We start from the raw sequence: 22,631 nt of genomic DNA on the forward strand, positions 1-22,631 counted from the left end.
GGCGAAGGGCGGGGCGGTGGGTGGGTGGGGCGGTGCGGCCCCGGAGCGGGCGGGACTCCAGTCGCGTGGGAGGGCGGGGACGTCTGCAGGCCCTCCCGCGCCCCGCCCCCGGGGCCGCGGCGCGCAGCCGGACTGGTCCAACGGGTCGCATCCGCGCATCCGGTTTCCATACCCCGGCTTTCGCAGCGGGCACCGACCTCGTATAACCGCGCCTCCCGCCCCCTCGCCGCCTGTGCCCTATATGTGGCCCGCCGCGGCTGGCAGGACATGGAGCTCGCCTGCCGTCCCCCGCCATGGCTCTGGCCGAACAGTTCCTGCTGGACGCGCTCGCCTACCTGGAGTGCGCCCTGGGCTTCGTGAGCTACGTGCTGCTCAGGGTGGTGGGCTCGCCCTACGGGCGCTACGCGTCGCCGCAGTCCGCCTTTCCGGTGCCGGCGCGGGCCGCCTGGGTCCTGCAGGAGCTGCCCTCGCTGGCGCTGCCGCTCCTCGCGTGCGCCGGCGCGCGGGCCGAGCGCCTTAACCGTTGGCCCAACTGCATCCTCCTGGGTATGTTCCTCATCCACTACGCGCAAAGGTAAGGACCGGCTGCCCCGCGCCTCTCCCTGCCCCACCTGGTTCCCTGCCCTCTGCCTGTGCACCAGGGCCTGGCGCCCTCTCCTTGCGCCCGTGTTCCCTCTCGCAGGATCCCTTCTTACTTCTCTACAGTTTAAACTTTGGTCTCTTTGTTGTGGATGAAGGAGCTGTTTTCGCCCAGCCAGGAGGTCATCTGCAACTTGGAAACCGGTTTCCTACAACTGCCTGTGATTTCCCCTTTACATGGCACTGACTCTATGGGCTTGAATGGATCACATTCAGAATTTCACCTCCACTTTTGGCAAGGGCCCCACAAATGCGGAAGCGGTTTTCCAAGAAATCACCTTAAATACACATAACGTTTTCAAGGTTACTTCCAGATGTTTTGCTTTGGTGAAGAGTGTTAAATGGCAGTGTCGGAACACCTCGGGCCTTGTAGTGAGATGGGGCTCCCTCCAGCTCTCAGGCTTTGACTTTCACACAGCTAAACCAAGTGGCCCAACGAACGTTTAAAATCAACACTTAAAATTTTTCATTCAGATTTCCAAAGGCTGCCCAGTTAAAAGGAGTGTTATCTGCCTGTGAGGGAGCTGTGCCGCTCTCTCTGGGCAGGTTACGTGACCTCTCTGATTTGTGGTCCGACGTTACTACACCCAATTCATAGAGGAGTAGAAGTCGGTGATTGTCTCTAAACCGCTCTTGAGTTTCTGGTGCAGCATGTGTCCTCGTCTGCTTTTATTGAAATGGGCAGAGCCCACGTTCCACAAAGGCTCACTGAGCCCGTGCTCCTGACACTCCCGGGTTTGTCCAATAAGCAAAGTTGTTGCCAGGCTGCTAGATGTTTTGTAATGTGATTGAGTGTCAGGAGAATTCTTGTATCTGTATACATTTCTCCAGAAACATGCCAGAACCTGTGCCTCTCTGTTTCTGTAAAGGCTGAGCGCAAGCTCTGGAGACAGACTGCTTGGTATTACCCAAGCCCATCCCTGGTGAGGTGCCGTGGGATGAGTCACTGAGCTGCCTGCAACAGGCCTCCCCATCAGTTAACAGACATAGCGAAGGCACCAGCCTGCGGGATCGGCATGTGTGTTAAATAAAGACAATTCCATGAAATGCCTGTGTGGTTCTGACACAGCTGAGGGCTCAGTGATGACAAATGACACCACTTTCAATTTGCCATGCAAACGGGCACATCCAGGTACATGCTCTGCGTGACATTCATGCTCACTGCTGCTGGCTTCGAGTGCCAATAAGAAACTTCTGAGGACAAGGCAGTGGGAAGACGTAAAGGGAGCACTTTGCAGAGTTTTGTCTAAAAGCTGGGAGTTGAAGCTTTTTACCCTGAGATGTATGTGTCGCTGCGTCTCGGATCTCTAGGGGGAGACCGGATGCTGCCTCCCAGAGGGCTGAGTCACTTCTAGAGACAGAACGTGAATAGATCGTTTCATACAGAGGAGGCCACTGAGCCACAGAATTCACTTAAGGTTGCTGGACAAGAGGGTGCTCGGACTAAGTCCCCCAGTTTCTAGACCAGTGGCTTTAAAATTTCTGCTCCCAAGGATTTGTGGGTCAGGTGTAGTTTTTTTTAACTGCTGGGCTCTTTCTTTTTCGAGTCATACATATTACGGTACACGTGGCCCGTGTGGTTTGGGGACATTCCAGTTTTCCAGATAGAAACGATAAACATCTTCCATTCTACCCAAGCAACTAATTTATTAAACGGTCATTTGACGTAAGTCAGTGAGCACTTGGAAGAGAGCAGAAGTGCAGAGAGCATTCAGCACCTGTTCGAATCCAGCCAGCTGACCCAGGAGACGTTTATGCAGCCCCCTCCTTGTCCGGGCTCCGCGGACCATTCAAGGCAGGGTGAGAAATGAGGTGTGAGTGCAAGCCCGAGGCAGGCTGGTGGCAGGAGAAACGCCAACCAGAGGACGCACTCAGGAGACACGGACAAGGCTGAGGGGTAGCAGCTACGGGGCTGGGCAAAGCTGGGGAGGACACAGGAGGGGACAGGGCCCTGCCTTTCGGGGAGTTTTAGCCTCTTGAGGGAGTGATAAGGACCGAGGCCACTTGGAGGGGCTTCCCAGGGTCTGCGGGAAGGGAGTATTTGCTTGTGTCTTTTTATGTCTTCATTTGGGTCGCATTTCCTAAGGACTGATTCACCTACCTGGTGCTAGACTCGTTATCAGAGCTACAGAGAGACAAGGTATTCCCTTAAAGAATCAAGACATACAAAGCAGGCTCTGGAGAATCAACAGGATCTTTTGGGCAGAAGAGCCAGGGATGGGCAGGAAAGCCAGCCGAGGAGGGGAAGAAGGGACAGCTGCGGGACAGACACCAGGGCCCTGACCAGCCCCCCCAAGGATGGTGAAGGACATTTGTAGGAATGTCTTTTAATCCATGGCCAACAGCATGGTTGTCCCATGAGCTGCCCCTGCAGTTACAGCGTCCCCTGTGTCCCTTCTGCACAAAGGGCCCCTCCTGTCCATCTCAGGGCTTCCCGAGCCCTGGCGGCATCTTCTCACAGCGCCCTGGGACTTGTGTGCATAGAGCGGTGTCTGACGGCTTACCTCCTCACCTGAGGCAGGTGCATGCTAGAAATCACAGATTCCTGCTGTCACCACCACCAGCTCAGGGCTGCTCTGCGTTTGTCAGAGGCCCCGGGCGTGGCTCCCTCCATGGCTGTCTCACCTCATGTTCTGCTGCTCTCTGCCCTGCCTAGCAGAGTTCTCTACTACCTGAACTCAGGGTCCCCGTGTCACAGGTTTTCCCTTCCCATTCAGCAGTGAGTGAGTGTGTCATTGATTATTTCTTCATCTGCTTCCCCATTTAACATTAGTTACAAACCCAAGTCCCACTTAAGCACGGAGTCATTTACCACTGGGCGGCCCCAGTGACCTCCTTTATCTTGAGGCCATGGAGGAAGGATGCCAGATGCACCTCCGCCTCACCAGAGTGCAGACTTTCCATCACCCGTCCCAGAGTCTGTGCTCAGCCAAAGCTGTGGCCTCGTGGCACGGTGATTCTGCCATCCCTGATGGCACTGCCTCAGAGAGCCTCCCCCACTTCAGATCCATCGTGTCTCCTGCAGGGGTCTCTTAATGGTCCTTGGGGAGAGCTTGGCCCAGCCTCTCTCTTATTTATTTTTAAAAATTTCATCTCATTTTTTCTCCCCTTATTGGAGGCACTGGGGATTGAACCCAGGACCTCGTGCACTCCAAACACGTGCTCTACTACCGAGCTATACCTCCCCACCCCAGCCTCTCTTTTGAATGTGCCATTTGGTGTGTGTAACATTAAGACACAGCAGAGAACTGGAGAGGCTGAAGGATACTCCAGAACCTTGGCCCTGGGCTCGTGGATTCAAGTGATTTAAGAAAAGGAAAACTTTTACACAAAGTAAAGCATGGTAAGTGAAATATTCATGTGTTGGTGAACTTGTCTTGAAAGGGCAGAGTGCTTATTTAAGTGTGCGGCTTTATTGCAATATAATCATCATAGTCAAAAAGTCTCTTTTTAAAAATTTTTGTACGGTTTTTAGTGAAAGAGACTTTTACAGAAGGACAGACAAGCAAAAGGAACTGATCCAAACCTAAGAAGTGCTGTAGATTTCAATAATGTCAAATAGCTGAGAAAAAAAAGTAATAAAGTCAGTTATTAAAAATTAACCACTCTCAATTTTAAACATTTAAAAATAGTACATCTGCCATTGCCTGAATGACGGCCAAATCACCAGGTTAGCTATTTCGTGTCCCCAGCTTGGGTGTGTGACCTCACAGGCCATCTTGGGAGAGGATGCCCAGTTGCTTTGATGTGGGGAGTCAGAGCTTTTACTGGATGATTGCATTATTTCTCATTGCAAGGAAGCTGGAATGTTATTACTGTTGGGAAAATCTTTTAAGAGATAACTCTTGTTTACTGTGTGGCTTACGTGGCCATGGAGCTTGTGTCTGGGATTCCAGAAATTGAAACGTTACTTTCAGTGATGAAGGAGGAGTCCTCCAGTGGCTGCCTGCCTGAGCTGATCACATCTGGCAGATGGGCACGGTGGCTCTTTGCCAGTGACTTGGGTTTCCTGTAGGCATTAAGCCTGCTGGCTCGAATGGTCCGAGAAACCACATGGGAATGACACGGGAGGGTGAGAAGCCTGGAGCTCTGGGTGCCACTCTGCAGGCAGAGAGGAGGACATGTGGCTAGCTCTGGGGACTTTTGTTCTTCTTGGTTATCCGATTTCCTTCATGGTGCTTACAGGACACTTTCTTTTTTTCTTAAAATTCAGAAAGTGCCCCACAGATACTCTGTGGTTTGCTCATTTGTTCATTTTGCCTGATTCTCTCTGAGCCTTTCCAATAAGCAACTGCAGGTCTTCGGCCCAAGAAAGCAAATCAAATCAAGCAGACCTCACTCATCGGGTCTGTTCTGAATGTATTAGGTGTCAAGGCTTAAAATACATGTCAGCATATTGGGTGAGGGCAAGGCAGTGTGTGAGAAGGGCTTCTGAATGTGTGTGCCTGTCATGACCAAGCCTGGGCCCGAGCCTGGGTCGTGATGGCAAGGTGTCCATCCAGCAGGTGTGCCCTGGATCCTTCACCCTGATAAACTGCCAGGGTCCACCGCCATCCTTGAGTTGCTCTTGACCCCCCAGAGTCCATGTGAGAGCTCGGATGAAAGCCATGCCCAGAAGCCCCCCTGCCTGACCCCATGCTGGTTCCTAATTGGCCCAAGTCAAAGGAAAATATTTCCGACCACAGCTGCATGGATTTCCAAGAAACAGACGTAAAGCTAAAGGGAATAACCCAAAGGGAGAAAGATAATCCAAAAGATGCCAAGCAAGAACAGAGCACTGCCCTCTGGAAGCCATGTTGCTTCTGGACGTCCGGCTGCAGAGGACCTCGGCCAGCAGGTCCTCGGAGTTAGGGTGCCTGGTCCCCGAGGGCATGCTCAGCCTCTGGGGAAGGAGAGGACGGGAAGGAAGATCTTAGCTCCCTCCTTAAGAGGTGGCCTTGACCGAGACAGCTTGTTCTCCTCCTGACCTCAGTGGTCTTATGTCCAGGCCTGTAGACATTGGGGCCACAGCTGTCCCTTCCAAGGGCAGAGATCAGAAAACAACAGAATGGACCATGTCAGCCTTTCGAAGGCCCTGTTTCCAGCCCTTGCCCTTTCCCTGACATTCACTTAAGACCAAAGAGAGCCCGATCTTCCCTCCACGACGTCTGGGAACATTTTCCCCAGACTCTCCCGGGGCGCGTGCAGGAACTGGAGCAGAAGTCAGTACGACTGTCCTTCCCATTTGGTAACTGAGGACACAGGTACACACAGTCCCCGCCACCCACACCACCCACTGGGAGCCCCAGACGGCAGCGGCTGCCCACAGTCCAAGTGCCCAGGCCTCTGAGAAAGTCAAAGTGATGTTTCCAGAATAGAATTCCTACTTTAACCTAGACCAAGGGCTGCAAACTTTTTGGAAAGGGCCCGGTGGTGCCCATGTTAAGTTTTGGAGCCAAAGGACAGAATAAGTTACATTGTGTAAGTATTTACAACAAAAGAGAAAGCAATTTTTCACAGAAATTGTATTGACAAAATTCAAAGTATGGTACCTTATTGTAGTTCTTATAATACAGGTATAATAGGAATGTAATTTTTTTTTTTAGGGTACCTTCTCATCAAAAGCTGTTGTGTCTACCTCTTAGTGTTGATCTGCAAGGAAGTTTTATCTTTAAAAATCTCTTCACACGTGCAGGGACTGCCAAATATAGATCCCAGTCCACAAGTTTATGGTTTTAATTTCACATAATCCTGCCTTGAAAGGCTTTTATGGAATTCTGTTGCGTTCTGCCTTTGGCATTTGCCTTTCAGAATGTCATGACGTCGTAGATTAATGTCTCTCAATTGAAAACTAGATGGCAGCTCCTCAATTACACAATTAAGTGGCTTTTGAAATATTGAAACCAAGGTTTAAAAAAACACTGGTGGAACTGTAGCCTGAGCTTAGAAATTTGTCTACAGCAAACTAACGTGAGAATGGAGATCTTGCTGCTTTTAATTTTAGTAGCATAGAAAGTATATCAATAGCATTTGACATAACTTGTGATTCAAACAGTGTCAGTTGTCGAAATGACTATCACAGTATAAATTTTGCATGTAAGTGATTTTTGTCTTACAATTTTAGGTGGATTCACTAAGAAACATTATCAAGTCTGCAACAAAAGCTGATTTCCAATGCCCTTTAAAACTCAATAACAGTGGTTGAGGACAGTTTTTCTCAGTGAGAAAATTTGGCTTGAGCTCAAAATAGTGGTCAAGTCCACAGAGGGAATGTCAAATTCACTGTTCGCACTGTTGGTTCAGACACGCACAATATAATTTTTTTTTTTTTGCAAAGTACCTGCTGGTATAGGAAATAGCTTTAAACACCTTACATTTTCACAAGCTTTGTAAATTTGTAATTTGTCTGTGTCTGTTGCACACATTTTTTACCACCACAAGTTATAACAGCTTAGCAGATGCCACTGTAGATTGTACTGAAGTAGTGTTTCCTCAGCTTCTCTGGAAACAGCCTCACCTTTGGTTGTTCCACGCAGACTGTTTAGAAAGCCTGATTCCTCGGTCACTTCAGCCTTAATATTTGATTCCTAGGTTAGACACCTGAGCAGCAGCAGCAAACCTGGGGACACCAAAAGCCAGGGCTGCCCGCCTCCTCCACCTTCTGCCTGGCTTTTTAACTGACTATCAGCATCATTCCTGTCGCCCTGACTCCTCCAGCAAGTGTTTTCGATGAAAGGCTAACCGTGTTAAACAAGTTTATGTTTCCTGGACGTTTCTTTAGCTGCCGCAATTAATTAACTCACCGCAGGTGTATGGTTTCCCTTGCTTGGCTGACAAAATGAGCTGCTTCGTAGCTTCCTGTGGTTGTAGCCTTGTTTTCATTTCTTTTGCAAAGAAATTCAGTAATGGGGTTGTGTTTCAGATTCTCTAATTTTTTGTTTCCTATGAGCTGAGGACGCCACGACGACGGCTCAGTCTGCTAGCGCGGATCTCAGTTAACAGTCTTCTTCTGGTGCAGCTGGTGTCACGCGTCCCAAAGGATGCTTTGTCATCTGATGCAGTGGCAAAATAGCCCGCACTCCGCCATACCTTCAGAGCATGGAGCATGCCCTCTACCTGTTCTGACGTGATGGGTGTGCGCTGAGCACCTGTGGCCCAGTGATACGCAGGGCACTCAGACCACTGCATCACGGTGATGGGCAGTGCCCCGAGCAGCAGTGCAAAGAGATGCAATTGCCAGCCCGCGGGCTCTGTCAGACAGCGTGTAAACAGGGGACCGTGCCCATGTTTCAGTACCGCTTTATTGATGGATGCTGAAACTTGAATTTCATGTAATTTTCATGTGTCTTGAAATATTCTTTTGATTCCCCCCGCCTCTCCATTTAAAAATATAAAAACCTTTCTTAGCTATCACAGGCTATACCGAAACAGGTGGTAGCCTGGATTTGGCCCCAGGACTGTGTTTGCTGACACCTAATCCAGATGTATGTTGATATCGCGGGCATAACATTAGTGACGGATGAGGAGCATCCGAGAAAGCCAGACAAGAGGGAGGTTTGGGTTTCACCTTTACGAGGTGCCAGCCAGTGTTTACCAGCTCACAATTCAGCCCTGAGCTTGAAACCAGGTTGGGAGAAAGCCATCAAGTGTCTGCCGCAGCTGCAGGAGGTTTCCTCAGAGTTGCTGCTTCCACATTTCATGCATCTGTAACTTAGGAATTTGTGACATCTAGCGTTGAAGCTTTCCTTCAATCTTTTTAGTAAGAGCTATTTTTCATATTTCAAGCTTCTGATTTTTCCTCCCCTGACCCTTCCTGTGAGCCTGCGTTGAAGTCAGCATGGGTTCCCTTCAGGTCATCAGTCCCAGTCTCTTAGGAACTGAGCATTCTGCATTTTAACAGGCATCTTTCTAAACCACGCCCAGCGCCTGCATCCTCGACAAGTCTTATTTCCTGAGCTTTTTTCCCTGTATTTCTTCAAACTTGGAATTCTAACACTTTCTCAGTTCGGTCCTGCAATTTGCCACCCAGAAAAGTCCTTGAGACCATAACTCCCTGAAAGTTTTCTCTCAGCTTTCTCCCCACACTGTCCCCTTTCTACTTTCCCATGGCTAGAGAATCCGTAAGCTGCTCACTGTTGGTGCGTCTCCAGTCTGCCTTCAGGGGCAGGGTGAGAACCGTCTTGTCTTCTGCCATTGACTGTTTCTTCCGAGTCTAACACAAGGCCCTCTGCCCTGGCTGAGAAACAGGGAGGGGCAGAAAGTCACCATGACAGCAGTGCCTGATCACAGCGCTTCCAATCTCTGCCTGTTTCTAAGGGAGCCTGTGCTGGTCCAAGACTCGCCCTTGTACCCCAATCAAGACCAAAGCCTGGTCTCGCTCGCGGTTTGAGCATGTGCAGTTAGCCTGCACCCCAGAGGCCAGCCCGCTGCACCCACTGTCTGCTCAGGAGTGAATCATGTTTCCACGATGAAGAGAGAAATGGCTGAGAGTCCCTGTTCTTTCTGAGGTGCTGGTCAACACTGTAGCTTCCACGCAAATTACCACCTCACTGATGACGTCACAGCCAAATGGATGCTTAACATCCAACTCATGCTTTGCCCTAAGCTTGTGTATCTCCTTTGGGGGAACGGGGCTGAACAAGCTGAGAACCTTGGGGACTGCTTTTCAGTCACATGCGTGTTCTCCCAAGATGCTGAGTGAGACTGCTGCGGGGAGAGTGCCTTGAGGACGCACAGCCAACGCTATCGTGCTGTTACTATTACTGCTAACGATCAATTATGTTTTTGCCCTGGAGTAGCTGGCCGAAATGGAAGCAAGTAATAACTTTTTACATGTTTTCCCTGTTTTAAGCTGTAATTCTCATAAATAAAGTTCACTCATTAGAAGTCTACGGTTTGACCGTTTTGATGATTGGATGCAGTTGTGGAGTCACTGCCTCAAGTGAGATACCGAACAGTTGTGTCCCCGTAAACATCCCTCGTGCCTCTTTGCCGTCAGCCCCTTCTGGCTCTAGTCTTGCCTCTCCTAGAATATCCTACGTCTAAATTCAGCTTCTTTCATTGATAGGATTCAAGTTGTCAGTTTGTTCTTCGGTCAGTTTTGGTCGCCTGTGTCTTTTAAGGATTTTGTCTGTTTCATTCAGGTTGTTGAGTTTATTGGCATGAAGTTGACACTAGTTTCTTATCCCCTTAAGGGCTGTAGGATATGTAGTGATGCCCGCTCTTTACGTGTATTACACGTTGAAAGAGAAAATTCAAACACAGAATAAAATTTTGTACCCTGTTTTCTCCATACATTTCTAGTTTCTTGTCCTTATATTTTCTCTCTTTAAACTTTTAGTAACGTGCATCTAAACTAGTGTCATATAACAGAAAAACATGATCTTCTAATTACCCAGATTTACACTTAAACTCAGCCACTGACCAGCCCTGTGACCTTGAGCAGATTCCTTAGCTACTCTGTCTTAATCTTGTCCTGGGTCAAGTGTGTGTAGCAGTGTCTCCTGCCCAGGTAGCTGGGGGGCCTTGCTGGTGACGGGCGCCCGGTGAGTGAGAGCCACTGCGTTGGCGATGGGCAGTGTGATGGTGTCCCCCAAATCGCACTGCTCAGACTAGACCTTGTTACTGGTTTTAGGATGGTGGAAGCTTTGAGAGCTTCTTAAAGCCTTCAGCTTACTCCAATTCACATTCTGTATAGTTAGAATCCTGAGTTTGTGCACTATGGTGTACGTTACTGAAACACGGTTGATTCTTTAACTAGAAATCCTGCTTTTAACAGATGTGGTAAATCTGTGCAAGAAGTACTAAGAAAGACTTTTATACAGAAAGCGAGATTAAAAACACAAGGTGCTTAGAATTGCAGGAATTAGATTCTTTACCATTGTTGCTTTGAAAACAAAAATGTTTCTTGTTTCCTGAGGACCTTGATTTTCTCGCTTCTGATCCGAGGAGGGAAGCCCACGCCGCTCTACTCGTTTGTCCTGGCCTTCGTGTTCTGCACCTACAACGGCTACCTGCAGAGCCGCTACCTGAGCCAGTACGCCGTGTACTCAGACGACTGGGTCACCGACCCCCGATTCCTAACAGGTGAAGGTCCTTAGTGATGCCTGCCACCATTCTAATGATAACTTCAATTTTCATGTTCCAATCATTTCTAGTTAGGAAACACACATTTCCGGAGAGAACACAGGGTCTAAAGGTTGATGACTGACCTGGCCGGGGAGGCGGGAGGGGACAGCAGCGCTGGCTTGGGCGGCAGGGAGTCAGGCTGTCCCGGGGCCGCATCAGCAGCCCGAGCTGACACAGGTGCTGGCACCCTCGCCCACTCAAGGGCTGGAAGTGCAAATACCTGTTCTTCAGGTGCACCTAAAAATAGCAGCAGGCCCCAGCAGGGTGGGCAGTGGACTAAAACAGAGGAGGCTCGGGCACTAATCGGCCGTGTAATCTAAGATAGGCATTAAACCTCCTGCAGTTTCTTCTGGAAAATGACAGGGCGTCAGGTTAGGTCATCTTCCCACAAGGCAATCAGGCTGTTACGGTTAGACTAACTCGAGTGCGCTGTTAGGTTTGTGAAGTTCTCAAAGTGTTTTTATTTTTATCCATTAGTGTAAATTAATATACATTTTTCAAGTTCTCATTAGAACAAAGTTCTAACCTGAACAAAAATGATCATAAAACATTAGCCATCAAAAATATTTGCAAAATACCTCCTAAATTAACATGGTAAATCAACTGCACTTCAGTAAAAAACAAAAGTTAAAAAAAATTTTGCAAGAATGTTGCTAAATACATAATTTGGGGCATCTTATTTTTAAGGAAAGATCTCCTATAATGTTTACCCTCAGAGCGTCTGGAAATTCTAGCACATTCAGAGAGCACTTGCTCCCGTGGGAGCGTACTAAGAGTCTGAAATTGGACCATCAGATTTTCAAACTGCCCCACTTCCTTTACCTTAAGCTCCATAAAGTGACCTTCCATTTCATTTGGCTTTTTCCCCATGTGTATCAATTTGTAGAAGTAGATAAGAGAAAACTAACATTTTGAGAAGTACTTTGTTGTTGACGAAGCCCTTTCACATTTCTCAGTCATACATTTTCTGTGAATTGAAGCTGTGTTCCCAGGGCAGTGTCCTCGTCATACCTGAGAATTGTCACAACAAGGGGTCTGCCTCCTTATCCATTCAAAGGAAGGATGGATGCAAACATTTTCAGGATCCTTCTCCAGCTTCACAAATCTCTGCCTCTGTGAAACACGAGACCAAATTGTTTTGCTTGGACACTGCCCCAAACATCATCTTGATTTACCAGCTCTTTGACTATCTGATTTTCTTCTGCCCCCGCTATCAGGAGGAGGAGAGGGAACAGGCTCGGCCACCTGCCGGGAGCTGCACACATACCTTCTGCCTCCCAAGGTCCAGGAAAGGGCAGAACTTAGATTCTGTTCCCACGAGGAAGGAAAGGTCAGAATGTTAAGCAGCTGGCCCAAGATCTAAATCGAGTAATAGCAGAGTGATGGTTTACACCAGCTCATCACATGGACCTACAGAAGCAGGCAGTGGGGGACAGAGAAAGGGGGTTGATTTTCAACTAAAAGATAAAGATTTTAAGTGTTTACTTGAGATTCTCATGGGAATCATTTCTGTGTTTGGATACTTTTTGATGAACGTCAACAAAACCAAAGAGTTCTTTTGGTCTGTGAGTTTAACTGTCATTCAGCTAGACCATGTTACCTGTAGGTGCCTCTGTGAAGCTGGTGTAAAATTTAAGGCATCAGTAAATTGTACACAGACTTCCTGCCTCTCTCCCATTGAACAGAAGAAACCGAAAATGAAGAAAAAAGAAAATGCCAATTGAAAAAACAAATGAGGTTACTTTGTTGGGTATTATCTTTATCTCATAAAGTTTATAGCTTTTGTAATTACATGAATAATTCTTGAAATCACATAAATAATTCATTATATTTACAGTAGTTACCACTAAAAGCTAAGCAAATAGGCATCAAATCCTAACAAGAAGTCTTCCAGAGCAGTAACAGCAGTTAATCTAAAAGAATTTGTACAGAGATGTTAAGATCCCTAACTGTTGAATTAAACGTTTAGCTCAGATGAGCACAAATATTAATGTCCTTACTAATCTGTGCAACAAAGGAAGCTTGCCTCCTAGAAGAGAAATAAAATAAGCATGAAATGTTGAGAATGCGATTTTTTCTGGAACCTCACGCTGGGGGCCAGGTCACCTGGGAGTGGCGTACTGAGACTCAAAGGAGGGAGCGGGTCAGCTATCAATTGATGGGTCCAGCAAGGGGGTCATAAAACATATCACAAAACAAAACTGGGTACGAACTGTTTAGAGAGTGAGCTGCCGAGGAAAGTCAGAAGTAAGGAACCCCGAAACCCTCACTGTAACCTGAACGGGATTTACACGTCCCTGTTCTGACCATGGAAAACCGTTTGATGCCACTGGCATAACTGACGAATAATCCATAATGTTACTCCAAGTGTACGTTTCTGTGATACAGAATCGAATGCCGCCATTACGCGCCATCTGCCTTTCACATTTTTTAAATATCTCAGGACAATCAAATTAACACTGTTTTGACATTTTGCCTTTTCTTGTTGGAATTCATTGATATGGTCCTACGAAGTCTCCTCAAGGTGATGAAAAACCTCTGAAGACTTATGAATGGAAGAGAAGATGTTCAGATGCTATGGGATGTCTAGTAAGAGCCGGACAGCCGGCAGTGGAAGATTTTCTTGGGAGCTGAAATGGACAGACCCAGGAATACCAATGGACGAGTGAGCAGGAAATCGCGGTGGGGGACGCCATGGATACGCATTAAACTGTTCAGATGAGATGATTGAAGAAGAAGAGAAGAGAACCAGGGATTAGCTCCTTGGAACCACCCCCCAAGGGGCCTGAAGGCAGCTATGTGCTGGGACTTCACCTCCTTGTCTGCCCAACGGAGAGGCGGCAGGCTTCAGACGCGGTTTTAGGGAAGACAGATAAATCCCATGGGCTGACTCACTGGTGATAGTAATGCCTTGTCCTAGAAGAGAGCCTTGGGCCAAAGTCACAAGTCATATTTCTAATCATACTAATCATCCTGAAAACACAGACTGTGGCCACCTGGTCAAAGCATTTTGAATATATTAGATCATGTGTTAGTATTATTAGGAGAGCAAAGCGCTATCTAGCATGCCTGGAGCAGCGTTATAAATCATCTTTCTGAGCAAAGGACAGTATTTGTCACAATGATTTTTCCTGCCAGTTACGGCTAATGTGTTACACCACTGACGGTAGTATGAAGGATTCCAGTCCTACTGTTCAGTTTGTGAACCTGGTGGTTTATTTAGCCATAACACTCTTGAGTAATGTATTTTCTTTAGGTTTCGTCTTGTGGTTGGCTGGCCTTCTGATAAACATCCACTCAGATCATGTCCTAAGGAACCTCAGGAAACCAGGGGAGACTGGATATAAAATACCAAGGGGTATGTACGGAAAATGAGGAATTTATCCTCAAACTGCACTGAATGCCTTGCTGTTTCAGTTTTGCCAGCTCTCATAGCTGAAGTATTTATTTATTGCACATTTTCAGTGAGAATCACTATTATTAGTAGCAATGACTAGGATTATTGTTTTATTAAAATGATAAGCAATTCTGACTAACTGAATGGTTATTAAGCAAAAAGGAAACTCTAGTTATATCTGTATTTGGAAAGAAAGTGTGAGTAGGAATTTACAGTTTACAAGGGGTGTCCAGTGCTTCATTTGTGGCAGGATACTTTGACCCTCCCCCTGAAAACAGTTAAAAATATGGGGTGAAATTTTTAAATGCATCAGAATGGTGTCAGGAAAGGGAGTTATCATTAGAGGGCAAAGTCTTAAGTGAGTGTGAGAGCCCGGCGTGCCCTCGGGAGAGCCTGGAGCCACTCTCGGACCCTCACACTGGTTTGTAGCCCAAATCTGTGCTGCTCGCCTGGTCTGAAACACGTCCGGACATGAATTATGCTCCACGTGGTCCTGGGGGTGGTGCGCTCCCACCTGCGGCCAGTGACAGCCCAGGTCCCCAGGGAACCTGCCCTCAACGCAGGCCGAGAGCCCAGCGGGCCACACACCACAGAGTAAGGGCCACAGTCCAAAGTTGGGGACCCACGAGGAAACGGCACCGTGAACGAGAGCGAGTGCAGATCTTAGCGTTCATAGAAACAGGTTATACGGTGAATACTCCGATGGTTAAAAAAGCTAAGAGGAATTGAACTTATGAGTAAAGGAGTAACGTGCGAAAAAGAGAACTAAGTGGATGTAAGCTGGAAAACAATGGGGCGTCTAAAAATTTAAAAAAAATTCAGTGGGTAAAATTAAAACTGGAGGGGAAGTGGGAGGGTGCAGGAGCGCTGAGTTTGGAATCCTTCCGCTTAACCTCCTGGAGACCACGCAGGAATAACAGCTACAGATGACCAGAACCCTGTCAACCTCACGTGACTTCAGTCGTGGTTACCCTCGGAGTGTGTGGCTCTGCTCTCCAGCCCGACCACTGCCCGCGCCCCGACCTCCCTCCTGCCCAGCCCGACTTCCCCTCCCGGCCTGCCCTCCTCTGGCCTTGAGTCCTCTGCACCCTCCCTGGGGTGTAATGGCCCAGATGTGGGGGAGGGGTCTCGCCCACGGTGCACCCCACGTGCTTAGAGCAGGGTCTGCCCCATAATGTAGATTTGATGAATCTGAAGCCTTGATGAGTGAATGAATGAGTGAGTCTGTCCTTGGAAATTAGTATTGTCTTCAGTTTTTGCCTAGGGGCCCATGTAGGTCCATTTTACCAAACTAGTTCATTGACTTGTTCCATGTTCCCTGTCCTCACTTAGGTTTTGTCAGCTGGGCCCATTAACTAGTGAAGTGATACATTAGAATGTGTTAAAGCCATGGCAGCTGGTAGTCAGATGAGCAGGTAGGTGTTGACACAGGCACATCGCTGTGATATGAAATAGTGAAACTGGTCACGTTGGGTGTGTTTCATTGATGGAAATTCTGTGAAGGTTGTATTTTCCCATAGTCAACTTTCATGTTCTCCGAGTATTACCGGTGTCTCTGAAGTCAGGGTTTTGTTCGGCATCGTTCTGTGGTAAACGCCCTGCTGTCTCTGTTTTCTCCTAGGCGGCTTGTTTGAGTACATCTCTGCAGCCAACTACTTCGGGGAGGTGGTGGAGTGGTGCGGCTACGCGCTGGCGTCCTGGTCCATCCAGGGCTGGGCGTTCGCCCTCTTCACGTTCTGCACCCTGGTCACCAGGGCTCAGCAGCATCACCAGTACGTTTTAAAACACTTCTAGCATTTTCCATCTGTCCTCTGACGTCAGTATACCAATTTTCAGGTTAGAGTTTGGACGCGTTATTGCCTTATCCCAGTTTATACCAAGTTTTAGCTAAATGAGTCCAAAACCAATCGCTGGGCCACAGGCAGAGGCAGAGAGGACCTTGAGGTCCTCAGTTTTCTCCTCTGCTGGACGGCTTCCCCAAATCTCAGGCTGTTTTTCTGTGAATCATTTTTCTCAGAACCAGAAAGATTCATACACAAAACAAGCTTGACTGATATAATACTAAGCTATTACCGCTGTAGACTAAAAATATCTAACAAAGTCCTAGAAAATGAATAAAACCAAACTAGATTCATGTAAGGGCAGTGATGACAACAGCCAGCTGTCTCCTCCCTCCCCCTCCTGCCCACTCTGCCTCCTCTCCTCCCCCTCCCTCCACCTCTTCCTCCCCCTCCCCTTCCCCTCCCTCCCCCTCCCCTTCCTCCCCTCCCCCTCCCTCTCCCCTTCCTCTCCTCCCCCCCTCCCCTTCCTCCCTCCCCCCTCCCCCCAGCACCTGCCCACACAGCCCAGTACAGGGGCCCAAGGTCAACTTCTCAGGCTCCTGTCGCCTCTAGGAGAAGATGCTATTCCTGTACCTTTGTTATCTTCGATATTAAAAAGCGAATATTGGTTAGTTTCTAATAATAAAAACAAGTGAGAGAATCCTGATGGTTTAAGAGACTGGAACAGAGGCAGACTGAAGAAGAGCATGCCAAGCCAGTAGTAGAGATGTTTTCTCGAATGAAAACAGGAAAATCCCTCTCACCATTTGAATGTGAAACATATAGTAATAAAAAATAAATAATTCTGTTTTCCAGACAAAAGCCTTTGTTAAAAACAACCCAAAGGTGCTCTTTGCAGAATGATTCGTGGGTCGAAAGGGCTCTTTTTCATTCATTTGCTATTTAAATTGATGTCAGGTTGAAATCAATTTTAATTAATTCAGTTGACTGGAAGTATGTTCAGAAATGTTGGATTTACAAGCTGAGAACAAAATAAAAACTATCCTTTTTTTTTTTTTAGAATCTAGTGAACCCAACTGATGAAACTATCAGATAAATTGATTCCAAAAGGAAACAGTCTGTGAGGCTAGTCCTTGAACTATATTTGACTTATTAACAATGTTCTCAAAGCAGTGTTTCATTATAATGAATTTCGTTCTATGAGAACTAGACATGAAGTGTTTAAATTCATCAATGACTAGCATATTGGTAGGTAAAGCTGCAGGTCAGAAGCTTCGGGTCAGTTGTGCCAAGTAGCTAACAGATCCTGTGTTTTGAGGGCAAGGAGTGTCGGGGGGGAAGGTTTCACACCGTTTTCTCCAGCAGCCACGCCTGTGGTTTTGCACACGACTTGGCAGCTGTCTGTGGGCGAGTGGGCTCAGGTGTGGTTGTTCACCCCAGATACTGGAAGCTGGAGGCAAACCTCAAGGACAGTGTTCAAGGGGAGACTCCTGTTGAAATAAAAAATCATTCCATGCTTATCTGTTTGTTAACTTTAATGTCACCTAAAAAAATGAACTCAGTGTGTCTTCAAGACACCATGGTTGATGATGCAGTGATTTGAAAAAAAAAGACCCACCAGAATATGAGCTGTTGCCATATTGTCACAGCCTGTTTCATCAGACTTGAGTACATAGCCGTTGTGAACTCTTGCAAAGTGTTTACTCAGCTGTCGGGACCCATCCCCGCAGAGGAAAACTTCCCTGAGAGAGGCTGGGAACACAAAGCTGTTTGTGAGCCAGAAACACGGCGACTGCTTTGAAGAGTAATTCAAAGAATTACCTCAGATTTAGCATAATCTGAACATGGGGAAGTGGGCATCCCTCGGAGAGAAGTTATTTTACATCCAACAGAAAGGCAGCAGGACGTTAACTCAGGCTCAACAGTGGTAAAATCAAGACCAAAACTTGGTATCCAGCCCTGGTCAGTGTCCCGTAAGTGACAGCTTTGATACTAGGGTTAGAAAAATGAATGAGAAAGAAAACAGAAAGATGCCGCCTGTCCTTTTAGGAACACGTATGCACACGCACATGTGCATAAATCAGAGAGTGTATTTGCTTGGGGTGGATCTGTGGTCTCGGTGATCAGACAAGCAGGAACTCTGTGCTGCACCACTGCACTGCCCTTCCACCGCCCCGGGGAGGCCGGGTGACTGTCAGCTCCCACTTGTTGACGCTGTCACTTGTCTGCGGCCGGCAGGCCCTCGTCCTCGGGCAGTTTCGGGACAGGAGCTTGCCTCCTGCCTCTGCTCATGCAGCGTCCGCTCCCCTGACCCATCGGGAGGTCTTAGGAGCTGCTCCTGGTCCGAGCCCTGGATCCCGAGCAGGCTGTCTTAGTCAGTGCTGGCTGCTGTAACAAGCACGCCGTAGACTGGGTAGCTCATTCACAACAGACATTTGTTTATTCCTCGCAGTTCTGGTGGCTGGAAATCCGAGATCAGGGTGCCAACCCGGCCGTTTCTGGGTTGCAGACGGTGCCACCTCCCTGTAACCTCAGAGGGTGGAAAGGGCAGGGAGGTGCGGGGCCGCTCTAATCGGGCACTAACCCCATTCTTGCCTAAGTTCCTCATGACCTGATCACCTCCCAGAGGCCTCACTTCTAATACGGTCCTCACCTCGGGCACGAGGTTTTCAGCGAGGCTCTGGGGGTGCCCTCTGGACGGCAGCGCCGGCCCGCGTGAGTCGGTGCTCGGATTGTGCTCCTACGCGCTTGGCACCAGCACCCTCCACTGTCCCTCTCGCCTCAGGCCCGTCGCTGACCTGGAAGGTCTGCTGTCACTGCGCCAGGGGAGGTGATGCTTCACCCGCAGGTCTGCCGACCACCTTCCAGGGGTTTTTCTCATTACGGGCCTCTTGGGGAATACAGATCAGCACGTGAGAGTTGACACGGCCATCCGATACGCAGCGGTTCTGTATTTGTGGTGACGTTGCACCTGTCGAAAAATCAGGATTTTGCCAACTCGTTTTCAGTTTGTTGTTTTCGTATATATCTGCCATCTTAACAGATCGCTAATTACTTTAAATCATGTTTTTTAGTCTGTTTAGCGCTCTTTTGTGCTGATGGAAGCTCCCTTTTTCTGCCTATTTCCTCATCTTGGCAAATTTTAATTTTTATTCCATCCACTTAGTCACCACCCTCCTCAGCTAGCTGTCCCCTCCACCCCAACGCACGAGTGTGCCTTGGCTCGTATAATTTATATCAAAACTGAGAATAGCTGTTTGTGTAAGTGCAGGGCCAAGTTGTGAACGACCCACGTTGCATTTTCCCGGGTTTGTGTGAGCGTCGCCTGGCAAGTCGCCGGGCGTCCTTGCCACAGGCCCTGGGTCTGGAGCAGCGGTTCTCTCTGGGGACAGGAGAAAACTCTGGGAGTCACCAGGAGGTACTCAGGACACACTGCTCGCGCCCCCCGCCCCCCTAGACCTGCATGCTGTGGGCCTGCAGACCGCTCCCCAGTGGGCAGAGCGGCTTCTCAGCCACGTGCCTGTGATTTTCCTTGACACTATAGCGGTGAATTACATGGGTTACATCTTCATGAATCACACTTTATAACCAGATATGTTTATTCACAATACAGACAAAAGTCAAACTAAGTTTCTAAGATGCCAGAATTTTTAGTATGACTTTCAGAAAGCTCAGCATCCCTTTACAATGAAAAATACTGTCCCTGTTGTTAGCATCTCTTAAATGTTTCAGTGAGAAAATTAACCTCTTTTAATGTGTTTTTTTTTCTTGTTTCAGGTGGTACCTTGACAAATTTGAAGATTATCCAAAATTCAGAAAAGCTATGATTCCGTTCTTGTTCTGAGTTCCTGGCAGTGGAATTCTCTTCGACTTGAAGCCCCTGGACGGTGCTCCTCCGGGGATGATGTAAATGAATGTACGTCTCCGTGATTTTTCTGCTGCTTCATCCTTGTCAAGATTTGCTCTGGGATTTTGTGTCTGCCGGCAGACCTGTAAGCTACCTAATAACAGGCCAGCTAAATTGATACGCAGGTTGAAGTGTGACGCCGCGCAGGTCAGGAGTCAGGAACTCTGTAATGGCGGCTGGCCTCCTCCGATTTTGAATTTGCCTCTGTGGACCAAAACATTTCTCTACCCCTTATACAACCCCTGCAGCAATCGGTTTAAGGGCAAAGGTGATATTGCCCCTCCCCCCACAGAGGCATGTCCTGTCCTCACATCCCTCTCCTCCCACTAGGTCAGAGGGGCCTGGCGACCCACGCTGTACCCACGCCTCTCGCTGGCCAGGGGAGAAGCTGGGCATAGAGGAGGGAGAGGCCCAGCGGAGGCCGGTGCAAAGGCCTCTGGCACCTGCTCCAGCCTGGCCCACAGGTGACTTCACTAGCAGGACAAGGCACTGACAATGTTAAGGAGCAAGCCGTGTCCCCCAGGAAGGGCCCTTGGCTGGGAGCATGAAGGCGCCGCAGGGCAGCCCTCCCATCTCAGGTCACTGGCCATGAGATGGATGTTCTTCCTCCTCCTAGGTAGAATTAGAATTTTTTTAAGGCATCTTTTTTTTTAAAGTCCCTCCCAATATTGCAAAACCATAACTGGAAACAATTTCTTATTCAAATACACTTGAAACTCCACGGACATCAATGGCAGTAATTAAATGCACTACTCATTGCCAGATGGTTTAAAAGAAACCCCTTGGGCCCTCTGTAAACCTCTAGGGAACACGTGGTGCAGACCCTCCCTGTCCTGGGACATGGCTGCCTCCCTTTGCTGCCGCCTTGCAGAGGTGGAAGCGGAGGGAGCAGTGGGAGTGGAGTCTGTGTTCACTTTGATCGCTGACCATGCTCAGTGGCAGGGTCGTCCTGGGCACCCCATCAGCCCCCTCCCCCGTCTCCTGCTTCACCTTCTGACCAGGGCTTGTCTCCCTCGTATTTCCACATGGAAGCTGTACTCTCAGTGTTTGTGCTTTTTAGGGCCTCTTGGGGTTTTAAAATTACACGGAAAACTTTTCCTGAGGTGGCTAGGCTTCATTTTCACTAGAAAATGGGATGCTTTTACAGGGAAACTTTATGATCAAATAAACTTTTTCTAACTAAATAATTACTTGAAATCATAAAACAATAAATATTTCAGATCTCCAGAAAACTCAGAAATTTGACCAAGTCTTGACTGGTTTGGGCCCCTGCGCTCTGGAAGGCGTTCCTGGCCGGGAAGATGCTTGTCTGAGAGCCAAAAGCTCATTGTGAACTTTACTTCTGTTTGTGCTTCTTTTTTATTTAAGTGACTGTGGGTGCAAAAGTTGGGTTAACTCAGGCCTTGACGCACTGTTCCTGCTTCACCCACCGGCTCTGGATAGATGATCCACATAGGAAGAGATCCTGCTCTGTCTAGTCTGGCTGTCTTCTGCTTGCTGAAAACTGTAACTTAGCAAATCATCATCAGTCATTATTAATTACAATAATTAAGGAGTTTAATAAAATTACTTTTTAAAGTTTGGTCGTTTTGTTAGGCTTCTATCTGGACAATTGTTCACGCTCGACATTCAGACGGTAGCGTTATTTTCAGCCCTGAAATCCTCATCCCACATGTTAACATTTCATCGTGCCAAATACTCTTTTCTGTCTCTGGGAAGATCTGTGTACTGTTCTTATAAATCTTGTGCATTTCTGCTAAGGTTATTTTTAGATGCTTGATTTTTTTTTTTATTGTGAGTAAGAATGTTTCCCCAAATACATTTCATAACCAGGATGAGTCAAAGCTCTTGATGTCTGTACGTTTCCACAACCAGCCATGCTGCTGAGATTATGTCATGAGTTCCAGGTTTTGTTGTTATTCTCAGGCTTTCTAGCCTTGCAGTCCCACCATTCTCAAACATCTCAGGTTCTTGTTTTGCAGTATTTGAAGCTGTTGCTTTTGTTAATTGTTCGCTTCTTAAATTAGCAAGAAATCCAAGAGCAGTATTGAACAATAGAGGTGATTATTAGGGTTCTCGAGTAGTTTCAACAGGAATGTCTAATTTGAGATTGCTGTGTTGAGCACTCTTATTTCCTTGCGTGGTTATTGATCTGTGTTCTACTTTAGCCATTGGGATCAATTCTTTGCTTTTTTTTCTTAATCATCTATTTTATTTATTTTGAGATTTTGACTCCATACAGATCAGAAATGAAGATGAGTGTTTGCCAACAGGGTTAGAGGAAATGGCAAGATAAAACTGACATTCTGATCTTGTAGGTTACTTTCTTTACTAGATATTCTCAAAGCTTCTCTTTTTTGTTTGTTTTACTTTTATTATGGTAACTTCCTCTGTATTTCCTAGTTTATTAGTATCTGCCCTGATCTGATTTTCACTGTTCTAATTTGGGGAAAAATTTTGCTGTATTCATAACTACTTAGAAGGAGTACTTTTTCTTCTCAGCAAGAGTGTTTTTAGCTTTTAAGACTGTAATATTGACACATTTCCTTAAGTTTAATCGTGTTCCTGTAATTATGATTCTAAATAGTCTCAGCTGCATTTCTTAGGTTTACTTCGAACTAAATATTTTAGGGAAACTAATTTTTGTTTGGAATGGTGCCTTTTACTGTTACGGAAATGACAGGCCTGCCAAGAAACAAGCACCACTCGAAGGGTTGGAGTACTCAGATTTATTACGCCGGCAGGCTCAGAGGGGCTTCTGCTCTGAAGCTCTGAGCACCTCCGAGATGTGTGCGTGGGG

The 22,631-nt window shown here is 47.5% G+C and overlaps 1 protein-coding gene and 1 non-coding gene across 4 annotated transcripts; one reads left to right on the forward strand and one right to left on the reverse strand.

Moving 5' to 3' along the window:
- The first annotated feature begins 53 nt into the window (after window positions 1–53).
- SRD5A1 (steroid 5 alpha-reductase 1) lies at window positions 54–21,414 on the forward strand. 3 transcript variants are annotated; one of them, XR_004315904.1, is made up of 6 exons: window positions 60–574; window positions 10,538–10,704; window positions 14,003–14,104; window positions 15,765–15,915; window positions 19,702–19,840; window positions 21,200–21,414. XR_004315904.1 is itself a non-coding variant. In XM_032469817.1 (5 exons), the coding sequence occupies exons 1-4, from the start codon at window positions 294–296 to the stop codon at window positions 15,935–15,937; spliced, it is 723 nt and encodes a 240-aa protein (XP_032325708.1). In that variant the 5' UTR covers window positions 54–293; the 3' UTR covers window positions 15,938–15,979; window positions 19,702–21,414. The 3 variants fall into 3 exon arrangements, 2 of the variants coding, with proteins under 2 accessions (XP_032325708.1, XP_006195328.2); XM_032469817.1 differs by having other exon boundaries at window positions 54–574; window positions 15,765–15,979; window positions 19,702–21,414; XM_006195266.3 differs by having other exon boundaries at window positions 19,702–21,414.
- On the reverse strand, window positions 3,753–3,824 carry TRNAS-GGA. Its single transcript has one exon. It is a non-coding gene; the product is annotated as a tRNA-Ser (tRNA).
- Window positions 21,415–22,631: the final 1,217 nt, after the last annotated feature.

The sequence above is a fragment of the Camelus ferus genome, chromosome 3 (genome assembly GCF_009834535.1).
Source record: "Camelus ferus isolate YT-003-E chromosome 3, BCGSAC_Cfer_1.0, whole genome shotgun sequence".
In the NCBI taxonomy this organism is placed as follows: Eukaryota; Metazoa; Chordata; class Mammalia; order Artiodactyla; family Camelidae; genus Camelus; species Camelus ferus.